The following is a 13,401-nucleotide window of genomic DNA, read 5'->3' as shown; positions in this document are numbered from 1 at the left end:
TCCTAAAATCACCAGTTCAGTCTCTTTTTTGTATAACTATAAATCATTGTGTTTCTATAACTGTACCATACTGTTTTATGTGTATATACATAGACATGTATATCTCTATATCTACATTTGCCACCTACATGACAATTTGTATAATTTATCATAAAATGCAAGACATGTAAAATGGAAAATATATAGATTCTAGAATCAAAGAATCTGTGTTCAAATCTCACTCTTCCTAGTGTATTACTTTGGGCAAAGTAATACACTTAACTTTTGTAAGCCTCAGTTTCTTCATCTATCAAATAAGCAGATTGAACTAGTTGGCTTCTGAGGTCCTTTCCAATTCTTGTTCTATGATCCTATAAATTGAATGAAGTAGTAACTTGTTCATGGTATGTAAAACATGAACCATGTAATGACACAAATTTGTCTGGGAATTCAATATTTGAGGATGTTTTTGTAACTAGAGTCCAAGATGAAATCATTTTGGAAGAATAGGTAAAATTTTGCTTAGTGAATTAGTGTGGACTTTAATTGGATATAATCCATACAGATATATATATATATATATACATATATATTTTAATGTTATGAAGATGAAATTCTAAGAAAAAAATTGGGCTAACCCAATATAAGGCCATTGCTAACAACTGATCAACAGAAAACTAAAAAAAAATTGTTTAGACTTCTTGAGTCTCAGATTATTAAATAATGACTCAGAGGGTAGATATGAGAATATTTTTAAGGAATATTTATTTTCCTATAACACGTTTCTGGTGTATAATCTAACATAATTGATCAGTTTCTTTTCTCCAACTAACCCTTTCCTCTTTTAAAACAGCTGCATGTGGAGGAAATCTGACAGGTCCAGCAGGTGTCATTTTATCACCTAACTACCCACAACCATATCCTCCTGGGAAAGAATGTGACTGGAGAATAAAAGTAAACCCTGACTTTGTCATTGCCCTGATTTTCAAAAGGTATGGTTTCTAGAAGAACATTTTTATTCAGCAAGGTTTTAAATGTCACATCAAAAAAAATTATACCATTTATCACTTCATAAAGTCCCTATTTCCATTTTTGGCTAAACCCCAGAGTATGTGCCTATTACCTTCTATATATGTATTAAGAATGACAGAAAGGAAAAGAGATAATTTTATTTTATGGGCCTTTTCAGGGACAAAATATGTACCTGAAACAGAAAAACCATGTATGACATTCTAAACCTAGTTTTAGAACACTAGAACTGACATAACTAGTTCCATCAGGGGTGTGGTGGGACCCTTCATATAATACTTAGGAAAAATAATTGAAAAATGTGATTTAGAGACCTTTTTACATTATCTCATTAATGTAATATCTGCATTTGGTGTTAGGTAATTCATCTTTATAATATTACTTGTCTAAAATACCCAGGGTTTGTATCAATTTTATCATTAAGATAGCACTGACATTTTTAGAATTAAAGGGGAAAAAAAACTTCTAATAATTTGATTACTGATAAAGGCTTAATTTATTTCAGACATTAAAAGTCATAAGAATCTGACAATCTCTCTGAAGGAAGTTTAAAAGTAATTAATATTTTTCTAAAATTATCTTTATCATATTTTGTTGAAAATCAAGAATTTCTTTTCCATTTTTGTTTTATTTTCAAATTTTTATGTAGTTAAATGATTATGACTCTTCTTCCTAGACTGAGTCCAATAGATTCCCATAACATGATTTCCTTATACAAGTTAAATAACCTTATTTCAGTCCCCAACATATTGAATATATTTATTTTCACCATATTTGTTTAATGATTAAACAAATCAGGGTCATATGTGGCCACCTCTCCACAAATGCTCATTTTAATGAAGTTTCTCAATATTGCTTTTATATTTATGCTTTTGGATTTTGTGCATATTGTAAGGGGAGAAAGGGATTATTTTCTGAAGGGTTGGACTTGATTGCTTAAAAGTGTAGTTGCCAGAAATTTAATTAATTCCAAAGAGACTTATTTACAATTTATTCACATAGAAAGAGTAAAGTAAGAAATCAGAGAGAGGATAAGGTAAGATATCTAGCCTAAACACTAAGTAATTTATCTCTGGCCCCCTGGCTCAACTAAGGCTGGGGCGTTTAGTCCTCAATTGAATAGGCCTCAGCCCTTGTAGCCCAGGACCTAGGGAAGTCTCTTCAGAAAAATCCCACAGTTAAGAGTCAGCTTTTCACTCACTACGTGTCAGTCCAGTCAGGAACAAGGTCTCAGGATCAATCAGCAGATCCTTCTGCTTGTCTTCACTAGTCTCAACTTGAAAGCATGAAGAATTGAATTCCTTCAGAAAGTTGTCAATCCCTTTTAAAGACATTTTCTCTTGCATCACTTCCTGTGTCTTCCCTTAATTTTACATCTACCAATCATAGTTGATGCTCTGCTCTAGGACTGCCCAGAAGGCAGTTAGTTGATTCTGATTCATCACCCACTATTGCACATGTGGGTCACAGACCTCCCACTCAATGATTAAGTGGGATGTTTACACTTTGGGTGATTAGATCTAAAAATGGGCAGATCTCCATACTCAACTTTAAGTAGGGTGTTTTAAAAATAGCCAGGGGTTACAATTTAATCTTCACAATTAGGGGAAAGTTAATTAATTTCATTGTTATAATCAGAGGAGAGTTAAATTTAATCTTCACAATGTTAATGACATACTAGCATGATTTGGATTTACTGATGATATAGTCATACACTCTACTATTGCATCATTCTAGCAGATACTTGCTTGGTAAGGGTGCTAGAAAAACACACGATCTAGGCCAATGGCAATACAGGTTAATCTATTAAAAAAAATAGTTCTTACTTTTCAACTGGCCCTCTAGCTGATTCTTACACTGAAAATCAACTTATTGAATTATTATTACTTAATATTTACCCCTCAGGCTATTTTTTATGACTCAAAGACTCTCCTTCCTTTGTGAAAACAATAACAAAATACGTATATATGTATAAAGATATGTCTATACATACACATATATACATATATACTCATATATATATAATTATATATATAATTGTTATTTCTGTGAAACACTTTTTGAATGCAGTTGGCAAGAATGATTGCAAAGAATGTATTAACTCTTAAGCTAACATTAAAGAAACTGCTTCATATGTTCAGTTTTTTCCCACAGTTACTTCTTCCTTCGGCATAAATCTTGGCAAATCATTTAGGACATTGTGATTCATTTCAATCACATGAAAATATATGTTCTTTCAGGTGAAAAAAAATCTCAGCAACTATCAACAGATATTTGTCCAGTCAGTTCAAATATATAGTCTATATTCCTGAAAGTAATGAAAAGTGAATTTGTTATGGACAGTCATAAAGATGATGGATTGTTCTAAAACCTAAGTGAGTGGCATAAAATGAAGTAGAAATCATACTATTGAATTCAATTCTACTATGAATGAAAAGAATTTAAAATAAGTTTCCCAAAGGTCAAAGGGCTCATAGTCACATTTGTTAGTTTATAGTTCATGATGTCCTTATCTTCAAGTACTACTTGAATGTCCAGTAGATTAATAATATGAGGCAATGAAGTTTATTATTTTAAAATAACATTTGTTTATTATCTTAAATATGACTGATGCTTCACAGAATAAAATAATAATATTGGTTTCCATTAAAGAGTTGATTTCTTTGTGTTTATGCGTGTGTATTTATACATGTATGTGTGTGCATAAGTGAAAGAGGGATGGAGCAAGGCAGAGAGTATATGAATATAAACTAATCAAAATATATTTTTTTGGTTTTCTTTTGCTTTAGTTTCAATATGGAACCAAGTTATGATTTTCTTCATATTTATGAAGGAGAAGATTCCAATAGTCCCTTAATTGGGAGTTTTCAAGGTTCTCAGGCACCAGAAAGAATAGAAAGCAGTGGAAATAGTCTTTTTCTGGCTTTTCGAAGTGATGCTTCAGTTGGCCTATCTGGATTTGCCATTGAATTTAAAGGTATTTATATTGATTATAGTTACTTACATATTCATTCATAATGTTGAAGAAAACCTGAATCAGAATTCAATTAATAAACACCTTTTTATAAGTTGTCTTGCCTTTAGTTTCAAAAACCCTATCATATGTTTCTGTCAAATATTGATATGAATTCCTGTCATCCCTACAAATAGGCAATATATTCCTAAGTAAACTCCTGAAATACTTCTGAGAGTTATGAAAATTATTTTTAAAATATTTGTTATTAAGAAGACTAAAAATTATGGTTGTGATACAAACATATTTAGCTGATTTCAAGAGACTTGAATAGTTATTTAGTACTTTAATCTAAAATATTGTCTTTTATTCCTCTGTCAGTTATTCCTATATAATCTGGGAGAACATCGAGGAAAACTTGAGGGCATAGGCACACTAAAACAATAAAATCGATATTGCTTAAGTTACTTTCAGAGAACTATTTAAATAATATTGAAAAATAAAATGGAAAGTACCCAATTTATTATAAAATTTATGATCCTTGGAAATTCCTTTTACCTTAGACCAAAGAAATAAACAATAATGAACAAATAATTTCTATACCAGGGAAGCTAATCTAAGTATATAAACTGAGCAACAGAAGAATAAAACCAGTTATTTCAGCAGCCAGTATTTTATCTACATTTTGTAGATATCTAATAGCACTGGAGATCTACCACATATAATTGGAAGTTTTCTTACTCCTTTCTATTAATCATAATCTTGTCCAATAAGATTCATATTTTTTCTCTTTATTAATGGCATATTTATTTGTAATAAAAAGAAAATAACCTCAATCAACAGTTATATGGGATCATTATAAATGGAACTATCAAAATAAATTATGATTAGAAAAGACAAATGATAAGTGAGAGATAACTGAAGAATAGACCATATATTCTTCTGATATCATGATGAGCCCCTTTACTAATAGTAATGGAAGACATAAACCAGAATCATACAGGGTGACCAGTAATAGATGGATTATAATAATCTACATTGCTAGAAGGAATATTTACATTATTGAGAAGAGATACCTACTAGAACAATGAAATGTGTCTAAAAATCTACCTCTATAACCTATTTTTCTATGACATGAAGTGATATATTTGGAACTGGGATAGTGGCATGGACTCCAAAGTACATTCTCTCCAGTAATGTTTTTAAATTTGATTTTTTTTTATTGCCACAAAGCACAAATCTATGGAAAAATTTGGACCAAAGAACTTTGGTTCCTTTTACAAAAGATCAGGCTTATAATATTAAACAAATGATACTACATTTGCTCAGGCAGCAAAAGAAATTTAAGGGAAAAATACTAAAATAGTCATGATGTTCAATTAAACATATTTTGATAAATACCAGCTAGCTAGACATTAGGGTCTTATAGCTCACAAGGTATTACAAATGGAGCAGATCTCAGTCAGAGAGTAAACCACAATATTAGGAATTCACTATCCTAAAAAGAAAAAAATAATGACATTGTATTCACAAAGTATACCAGTGATTTCTTACTAAATATATGAAATTGGCAGCTGTATAAAAGTAACAATATTAAAGATAGAGAACAGTTTTAGAAGGAAATCTGCTAGCTAAAAAAATTGTGTAAAATAAGATGTTTTAAAAATGGGATTAAATCAAATAACACATGAAATTTCAGTGTTGAATAAGATGCTGTAAATAGATTATATTTATGAGAATGGAAAAATAAGATTGTGGTAAAAATAAATATTTACATTAAAAGAAAAAAAAACATAGAATGGGTATTTTAATGTTACTCTGACTATATATAGAGAAACTGATTTTATATGATGTAGAGAGATACCTCATGCTTTCAGGGCCCATGCCAGGGATACTTTTAGTGATGTTTTCTCTGCTTTTCCTTGGAATTGTCTCCATTAGACAAAGAATTAAGAAGCACTGTCATGATTTTCAGCGAACAAGCACTATTCTGACTTTTAGCTAAACATTAGGATGAATTTGGCCAGACCTCTACTTTATGTGGGTAGTTTGAAGTCCTTTGCCATTTTAAAAACATAATTTCTCCTGTTTTTGACATTACAAAACAATTTAAGGTTATGAAGTAAATTGGGTTTACATGAATGATTATGTAAACACAAATGATGAAAGGATAAATTTTACTGGTGGTTTCCTTCCCCGTAAAGGTCATATTTTGGGAAATGTACTAGAAGGAAAAAATCTGCTTTTCAGAGGAATTAACAATGAACCAATCCAAAGATTCAGAAAGCACTTCATGGGCAGAAACATATTCAATTCAGAAATTGTCAACAAAGGCATTATCACAATTAGGTTGGTTGGGATGAAATGAAGACATGATTTTCTTAGACCCAACTCTGCAGCTGCTGCCCTTGTGAATCTTCTGGATGATAGGACTGTCATTCTCCTTGTCCTTTGTATTATCTTGGCCGCTTCCTTAACATAAGCTATCTGAAGGAAAAAGCACATTCCAAAAGATCGATATCAACAACTTAATATAGGCAACATTATGAAAGGGTAGTGGGCATGTGATCAATTGAAATCATCCTGACAAAGTTTTTAACTGAAATGTGAGAAAAAGGTAAAGCTATATGTTACCTAGAACTAGACAGGGCTAGAAGGAAAGTGATGGGGTGAAGAGGACCAGCTCAGAAGCCATCCAGCCTTATCCATATCCGAACAAGAATTTTCTTTACAGAATACTTCACAAGTATACATCTGGATTTTGGTTGAAGAACTGTCTTTAAGCCACACTAAGGATACCCACCACGGGAATTCACTATGTCCTAAAGCAGTAACATCCACTTTTTTGGAAAGTTCTAAGTATTAATAATTTCCCCTCCGAATCAAGTGACAATCTGTTTCTACAGTTATAAGTACAGTTCTACTATTCCAGTTCTACCATTTGGATCCAAAGAACAAATCTTTGTCCATTTCATATGCTATCCCTTTAAATGCTTGAAAATAACTACCATGTTATTCCCCCCTCCCAAACACCTTTAGGCTTATTTAAGCCTTCTTATTGCCTTCTGCCCATCCTGATATGGCATTTACTCAAAACCCTTCATTATCATATTTGACCTTCCTTGAACACTTGCTGGTGTTTAAATGGATTGATATTTGATGAAATGAGAAGCAGTAAGAACAAGCAGTGGGTAATAGATGAAGTCAGTGGTCTGAAACATAAGAATAAAAGAATGACTTTTCCAGGTCAAGTGAAAGTAAAGGTTAAGATTTGTTTTCTTAGTATGTGAAACTAGAGTCAGCAGAAAGGCAGGTAAGTAGAAAACAAGCATTTATGAAATATTTGCTATTTACTGGGTACTATACTGGAGGGGAAATAGAGGCAAAAACAGTGATTTCCCTCAAAGAGCTTACATTCTAATAGAAAGAAATTAAATTTAAAAAGAACTATAAATCAAGAAGTATGGAGAGAAGATACTCAAAAAGGAGCACAGTCTAGAGAGTCAGACACACAGACATGAGATGAAACAAGGCCAGATTGGGACCAATGAGGACAGGATGGTGCAAGAATTTTCCAGGTTGAAAGGCCCCAGGGTCTGAGAGCAGAAGCAATTTGGAACACCAAGAAAAATAAAAATTGTCAGGGAACTTAATAAAAATTTAATCATATGACAAAAAGAGTTTCTCATTAATTGACTATCAAATGGACTTTGTAGATACACCTTCAGATGCTGAGAAGGAATGTCATCATAAATTTTCCATTCCAGCTTTTCTAGGCATTACCAAGTATGCCCTAAAATTAAAGATTACATTTCCTTTTATCTCTTATTGAAGGAAAAGGAATTAGATTTTTCCACCTCCTTCCTTCAGTCTATCACATAATTTTTTGTATACATTTATTGTGTGTGTTCATTCTATCAATTGGGCAAGCTAAAAAATGTAGCCAACTACTCTTGAAATAATAACACTGATATGATTCTAGATGTGTTTCTCTAATGTAATTATGAAATCCATAAATAATTACATTTCCCTTCTTGGTAGAGAAGCAGTAAATAATGGGTCAAGAATAAAGTTACTAAAAATAAAATAAAAAATAAAAATAAATGTTAAAAAAGAATGAAGTTACTATTTTAAGACTACGTCATTGTGTCTGTTTTGTTTAACTGTACTTATTTGTTAGAACATAGGGTTCCTGTGACAGATGATGTTTTGGGGAAATTATGGAGATTAAAAAAATAACAAAGAATCTTAGAAACATTCATTTACAAAAAAAACATATATTAAATTGTATGATGTATTTTAAAATAATATTCTAGTAATTTTTATGTAATACAGTTGTCAACTACCTTCTGATGTAAAATGAATATGAACTTACTATTAAAGAAATAAAAGATTTTTTTGTGGAAGGTGATATTTAATTAAAAGAGTAATTGGGTTATTATTCCTTTCATTTATAGAAAAGCCCCGTGAAGCCTGTTTTGATCCTGGAAATATAATGAATGGGACAAGAATTGGAACAGACTTTAAACTTGGCTCAACTGTCACTTATCAGTGTGATTCTGGGTATAAGATTATAGATCCTTCATCCATAACTTGTGAGATTGGTGTAGATGGAAAGCCTGCCTGGAACAGAGTCTTGCCATCTTGCAATGGTATGAATTTATCAACTATTTCCTTGGAAATGTCTCCTGAAATAATTTGGGGAAACATTTTTCAGATTAATACATAAAAACACACATACTAGATTACTCTGATCCTAATGAATCAATAAGAATTTATTATTGCACCCTCATATATGCTACACCCTTGGGTAGGCTCTGGGAATACAGAGACACAAATGAAATAGTCTCTGTTCTCAAGCAGTTTATATTCTTATTTAATGAGATACTAAGAAAATTCCAAATGGGATCATAAAGAGACAGCAAGTTTGAAAATGACAAAATCTTTACAGAATATAGGCAAAGTAAACGCAAGCTTATTTCGGGGATAGAACTAGTTTATGAGCAAGATATGGGTGGAGGGGAGGTTTAGGAATGACCTCATGTAAGAGATAGTTCCTGAACCTGGCTTTGAAAGAGGTAGAAGTCAGACAGAAGTTATTCTGTTTGGGGTAGGTTGGTGATGATTAAAAATGTGTCTTTGAAAGATTTGCTCAGTAGCAGCATGGAGAATTTGAGAATAGAGATAAAAAATACTTTTTGATAAAAAAAAAGGACACTTTTTTTTTTAGAATTTAAGAAATGGAGAAAATAAGGAACTTCCAATTGTGAAATACTTGGACATGAATTAAAATCAAATTTAAAGCTCACAAGGAATTAGAAATGCTCAAAATTTTAATGACTTAATCCTCACTAAGCACAACAGAAAAAAAAATCTCCTACTTTATAGTATCATTTGGCAAGCTGAGACAAGGTAAAACAGTTTGGTTATCATAAACACACAGATTTATGCTGTTGTTGAGTACTTCCAGCATGCTTCACTCTTCATGACCCCATTTGGGGATTTCTTGACAAAGATACTGAAGTGATTTTCCATTTGAAATCTTTTTAGTTCAGATCAATGAATGGAATAGTATTGATAGTAAGATAGATTCAGAAATCAGTTCAAGCAAATACAGTTCCCATTCCCCAGGCTGGGAGTTTCCAGATGCTAAATGCATTGGATTGCTTTCATTTAAAATAGATATAAAAAGGAAATACTGGTAGATATTGTAATTTAAGCACCTGATCTAGAAGAAAGCCCTAACGTTCACAAGGGAACTTGGAGGTATATGTTTATATATTTCCTATCTGGAAGCAAATTGAGTCTAACTGGTTGGAGGGTAAGGGGCTGATGGCATCATTTTGAAAGGGAATTTGAGGCCTACATAACATTTATCTTTATGATTAAGCTCATGTTTGAATGAGATTTTTCACAGATATAATAATGTATAGTTATGTGGACAGTAGAAACATATACTAACATTAATATTGCATGAAGATATATAAGTATACCGAAGAATATGTAGACACAACTTCTTCCTTAAAAGAGAGCTAATTTCAGTGGAAACTTGGGCTGGCAGTATTTTTCCTTTGACTTCATCATTATAATTTATTTGCTTCCATATACATATATATATATATATATATATATATATATAGTGTCACTCATTTAGCAGCTAAAAACAGATTTTATGTATATTCAGTAGCAATTTCTATCCTTTTAACTGCTAAATGGCAGTGACACTGTGGCCTAAATCTGCAGATTTTGAGACTAAATTTAGCTATTATGGAATTTAATGGGCTCATATTGTAGTTCTTATATCAGGTTCTTGATTATATGATGAAATTTAACTGTTATTGTATGTGTGAGGCACTGAAAAAAGGTAAGGAAAAGGAATGAATGTTGATTTAATGAATCATCCACTAATTTTTCTGTTTCATATGTCTGTATTTCTGTATACCAGGAACTTTGTAGGAAGGTCTTTTAAATAAATGTAAACTAGGGGCAGCTAAATGACTAGTGCCAAGCCTGGAGACAAGAGATCTTGGGTTCAAATCTTGCCTCAGACACTTCCTGTGTGATCCTGGGCAAGTCATTTAACTCCAATTGCCTAGCCCTTACTGCTCTTCTGATTTAGAACTGATACTTAGTATCAATTCTAAGACAGAAAATAAAGATAAAAATTAATAAATAAATATAAACTAGTTTAATTGATTTGAGTCAAAGATCACCTATATTCTCTTGTTGTTTCTGTTTGTCTTGACCCATAAACTAGACGACAAATTCTCCTCTGCCCCCAAACCTCCCGCATTACAGTATCTGATATGATACTGTTCAGTCATTCAACAAATATTTATTAAGTAGTCACTTTGTGCTAGGTCCTGTTGTGTGCCCTAGGAATAAAAATACAAGGAAAATGAATGCTAGTCCCTGCCCTTTAGAGCTGACATTCTAAAAGAAAGAAGATAACATATAAAAGGATGTTGAAAGAGAGAGAGAGAAGGAGGAAAGGTATCTGGTTGAGATACATGATGGAGAAATACAGATTCCACCTTACAGAAATGAAGAAATGAGTGACCTAAGGGTTCTCCCTAAGTGGAGGTTTTGAGAGAAACCACCCAGTTAGAGAGAGGAGTTACAGGAATTGATATTTCCACAGGAGAGCCGAAGTGATCTTCCAGGATGAAGAGTTTTTTGGAGCTATTTTTTAAAATAATTAATTAAGGAAATTACATTATTTAAAATAAATCAACTTGAAAACAAGTTCGACTTTTTTTTTCCTTCTCTCCCACTTCTCTCCCCTATTTTTCTTTAGCTCTATGTCCCTCTTGTTCCTTCCTCTTTCCTTCGTCCTACTTTTCATTCCATTTCCTTCTTAACTTTATGTCAAATATTTCATTATAATCACATGAGGGAAAGGATCAATTGAAATTTTTTAAGGTCAAAAAAAGAAATCAAATGTTGTGGGGGGGTTTGTAATTATGATCTTTTACTACCATCCCTTTCCCACCCCTCTAAAAAGGAATCGCTTCAGTTGACAAGCAATGCAAGACTAAGCAACTAAAAAAGTGAATGCTTTGTAATCAGTGCTCTATGACAGTAGTGAAAATATATGGAACATGTCCTCAACAGCATGATTGGCATCCCAGCAAGAGACCACAAGCTGCAGTGTGATATGCTTCAGCATCAGCAGCTAGAGGCAGCCGGAGGGTTGTGCTGAGTTTTCTCAGCAGCTGTTGTAAATCCTGAGCACATCCAATTGTGTGAGCACTAAGATTAGTCTGGCTACATGATTTCTCTATTATTGGTCCAATGATTGGGCCACAATCCCATGACTATTTTTGTTTATAGCTAACGTCTGCAGGAACAAATAAGCCTCCTTTGAATGCTGACAGGACTAAGCTGTGAATGAGAATTTTAAGGAAGTTGCTGGTCGCCAAGAAGGTGCCTAGAGGATTCATTCTGGTTCTGGCTCTATGGAGTGAATCTCATGGGCAAGGCAGTGGATAAATGCTTCATAAACTCACTTTTAATGTGTATTGTTATCCCCTTGCTCAAAATCACAATTTATTAGAAATCGAAGAAAACTTAGAGATCAACTCATTCAAACCTTTCCCTTAAGAGATGGCTCAATTGAGGGAAAGGAGATAACTTGATCAAGGTCAAAAGTTTCTAAGTACTTCCACTGGGATTTTAACCTGTCTTTTGTCTCCAAATTCAGTGATTTTTCTATTATGTTGGTCACATTTTAAAGATGAGAAAACTAAGGATAGATAGAATAAGTCAAAGTATCATTGAGGAATTTAACAGCTGAAGGAACCTCAAAGAGCATCTGATCCAGTATATTTTTAATCTGAATTCCAGAAGAGTTGATGGATTTTAAGTCTTCTTTGAGACTTGAGAAAAAGAATATTTACCTTTATGTTAATATAATTGGTTTCTTTTGGAACCCTATGTATTTTATGAATTTTAAAACATGATTCTGTCAGTGATCTGGCTTTCCCAGACTGCCATGAGACAATAATAACATCAAAGATTAACAATCCCTGATCCTATTCCAACTCATACTTAAACAGAAATCCCCTCTATAAAGATTTTAGGAAATGGTCATCCAGTTACTGACCAATAGTGACCTGACCAGAGTCACAAATTATATTAATGACAGAACTGGGACTGGATCCCAGGGCTATTCTTCAAGCCTAATGATATACAAATCCAGCAGAAAGGAAAACAGTCCCTGACTTAAAGGAATTAATTTCTTAATGGAGGAAGAAAATACATAACAGAAAGTTAAAAAGGGGAGAGAGGGATAGGATTAGAGAATCCTGACTTTGCCCTGAAAAGGAAAAAGGACAAGGAGGAGCTGAGTATGCTTTTTATATGAAGGTACTCACAAATCATGGGGTAGAAGGTACTTCCAGTTTGAGAATAAATTTCCTGGGCAAAAGGTTTCTTTGGCATGGTAGAAAAAGAATAAAAAGCCTAGAATACAATCTGAAGAAGAATTAGTAAAAATGGTGGGTATACCATACATTTGATTGTAATTCTTAAACCTAATATATGTTGCTTTATTTTCTTTGACAAATAATAGAAGTAGATTTCCTACTCAATTTCTTTATGTCTCTTTAGGATTTTTCTCATGCCCTTACCACTATCTTCATCATTGATAAATGGTCATCCAACTTATGTTTAAAATACTCAAATGACTGAACTTTCACTGCCTCACAAGGCAGCCTGTTTAATTTTGGGGCAAGTCTATCATTATTTTGATTAAATATCCAAGTCAATACTAGAAGGGGCAATTTCAGATATGCATTGAAATACATGGCCGTGATGTCTCTTCTAACTCTGAAATTAAGTGATTTCATTGACTATTTTTATATACATGAGGAGTATTATAAAGACTAACTTTATAACCAACTAACTCGATGGTCTTTCTTCATTATGTGTTTGAGAAA

The 13,401-nt window shown here is 32.6% G+C and overlaps 1 protein-coding gene across 2 annotated transcripts in view; it reads left to right on the top strand.

Annotated features, from left to right (window-relative positions):
• The window catches only part of CSMD1 (CUB and Sushi multiple domains 1), a 2,624,761-nt gene that overhangs the window by 2,177,731 nt on the left and 433,629 nt on the right, over positions 1-13,401 (top strand). For both annotated transcript variants that reach the window (XM_056823354.1, XM_007476228.3), the window contains exons 28-30: positions 833-971; positions 3,798-3,985; positions 8,419-8,613. In XM_056823354.1, coding sequence (XP_056679332.1) covers positions 833-971; positions 3,798-3,985; positions 8,419-8,613 — 522 coding nt within the window. The remainder of the gene's footprint in view (positions 1-832; positions 972-3,797; positions 3,986-8,418; positions 8,614-13,401) is intronic.

This window comes from Monodelphis domestica, chromosome 1, assembly GCF_027887165.1.
Source record: "Monodelphis domestica isolate mMonDom1 chromosome 1, mMonDom1.pri, whole genome shotgun sequence".
NCBI lineage: Eukaryota > Metazoa > Chordata > Mammalia > Didelphimorphia > Didelphidae > Monodelphis > Monodelphis domestica.
Note: the sequence above shows the minus strand (reverse complement) of the source record. Positions and strands in the feature narration are given on the sequence as shown.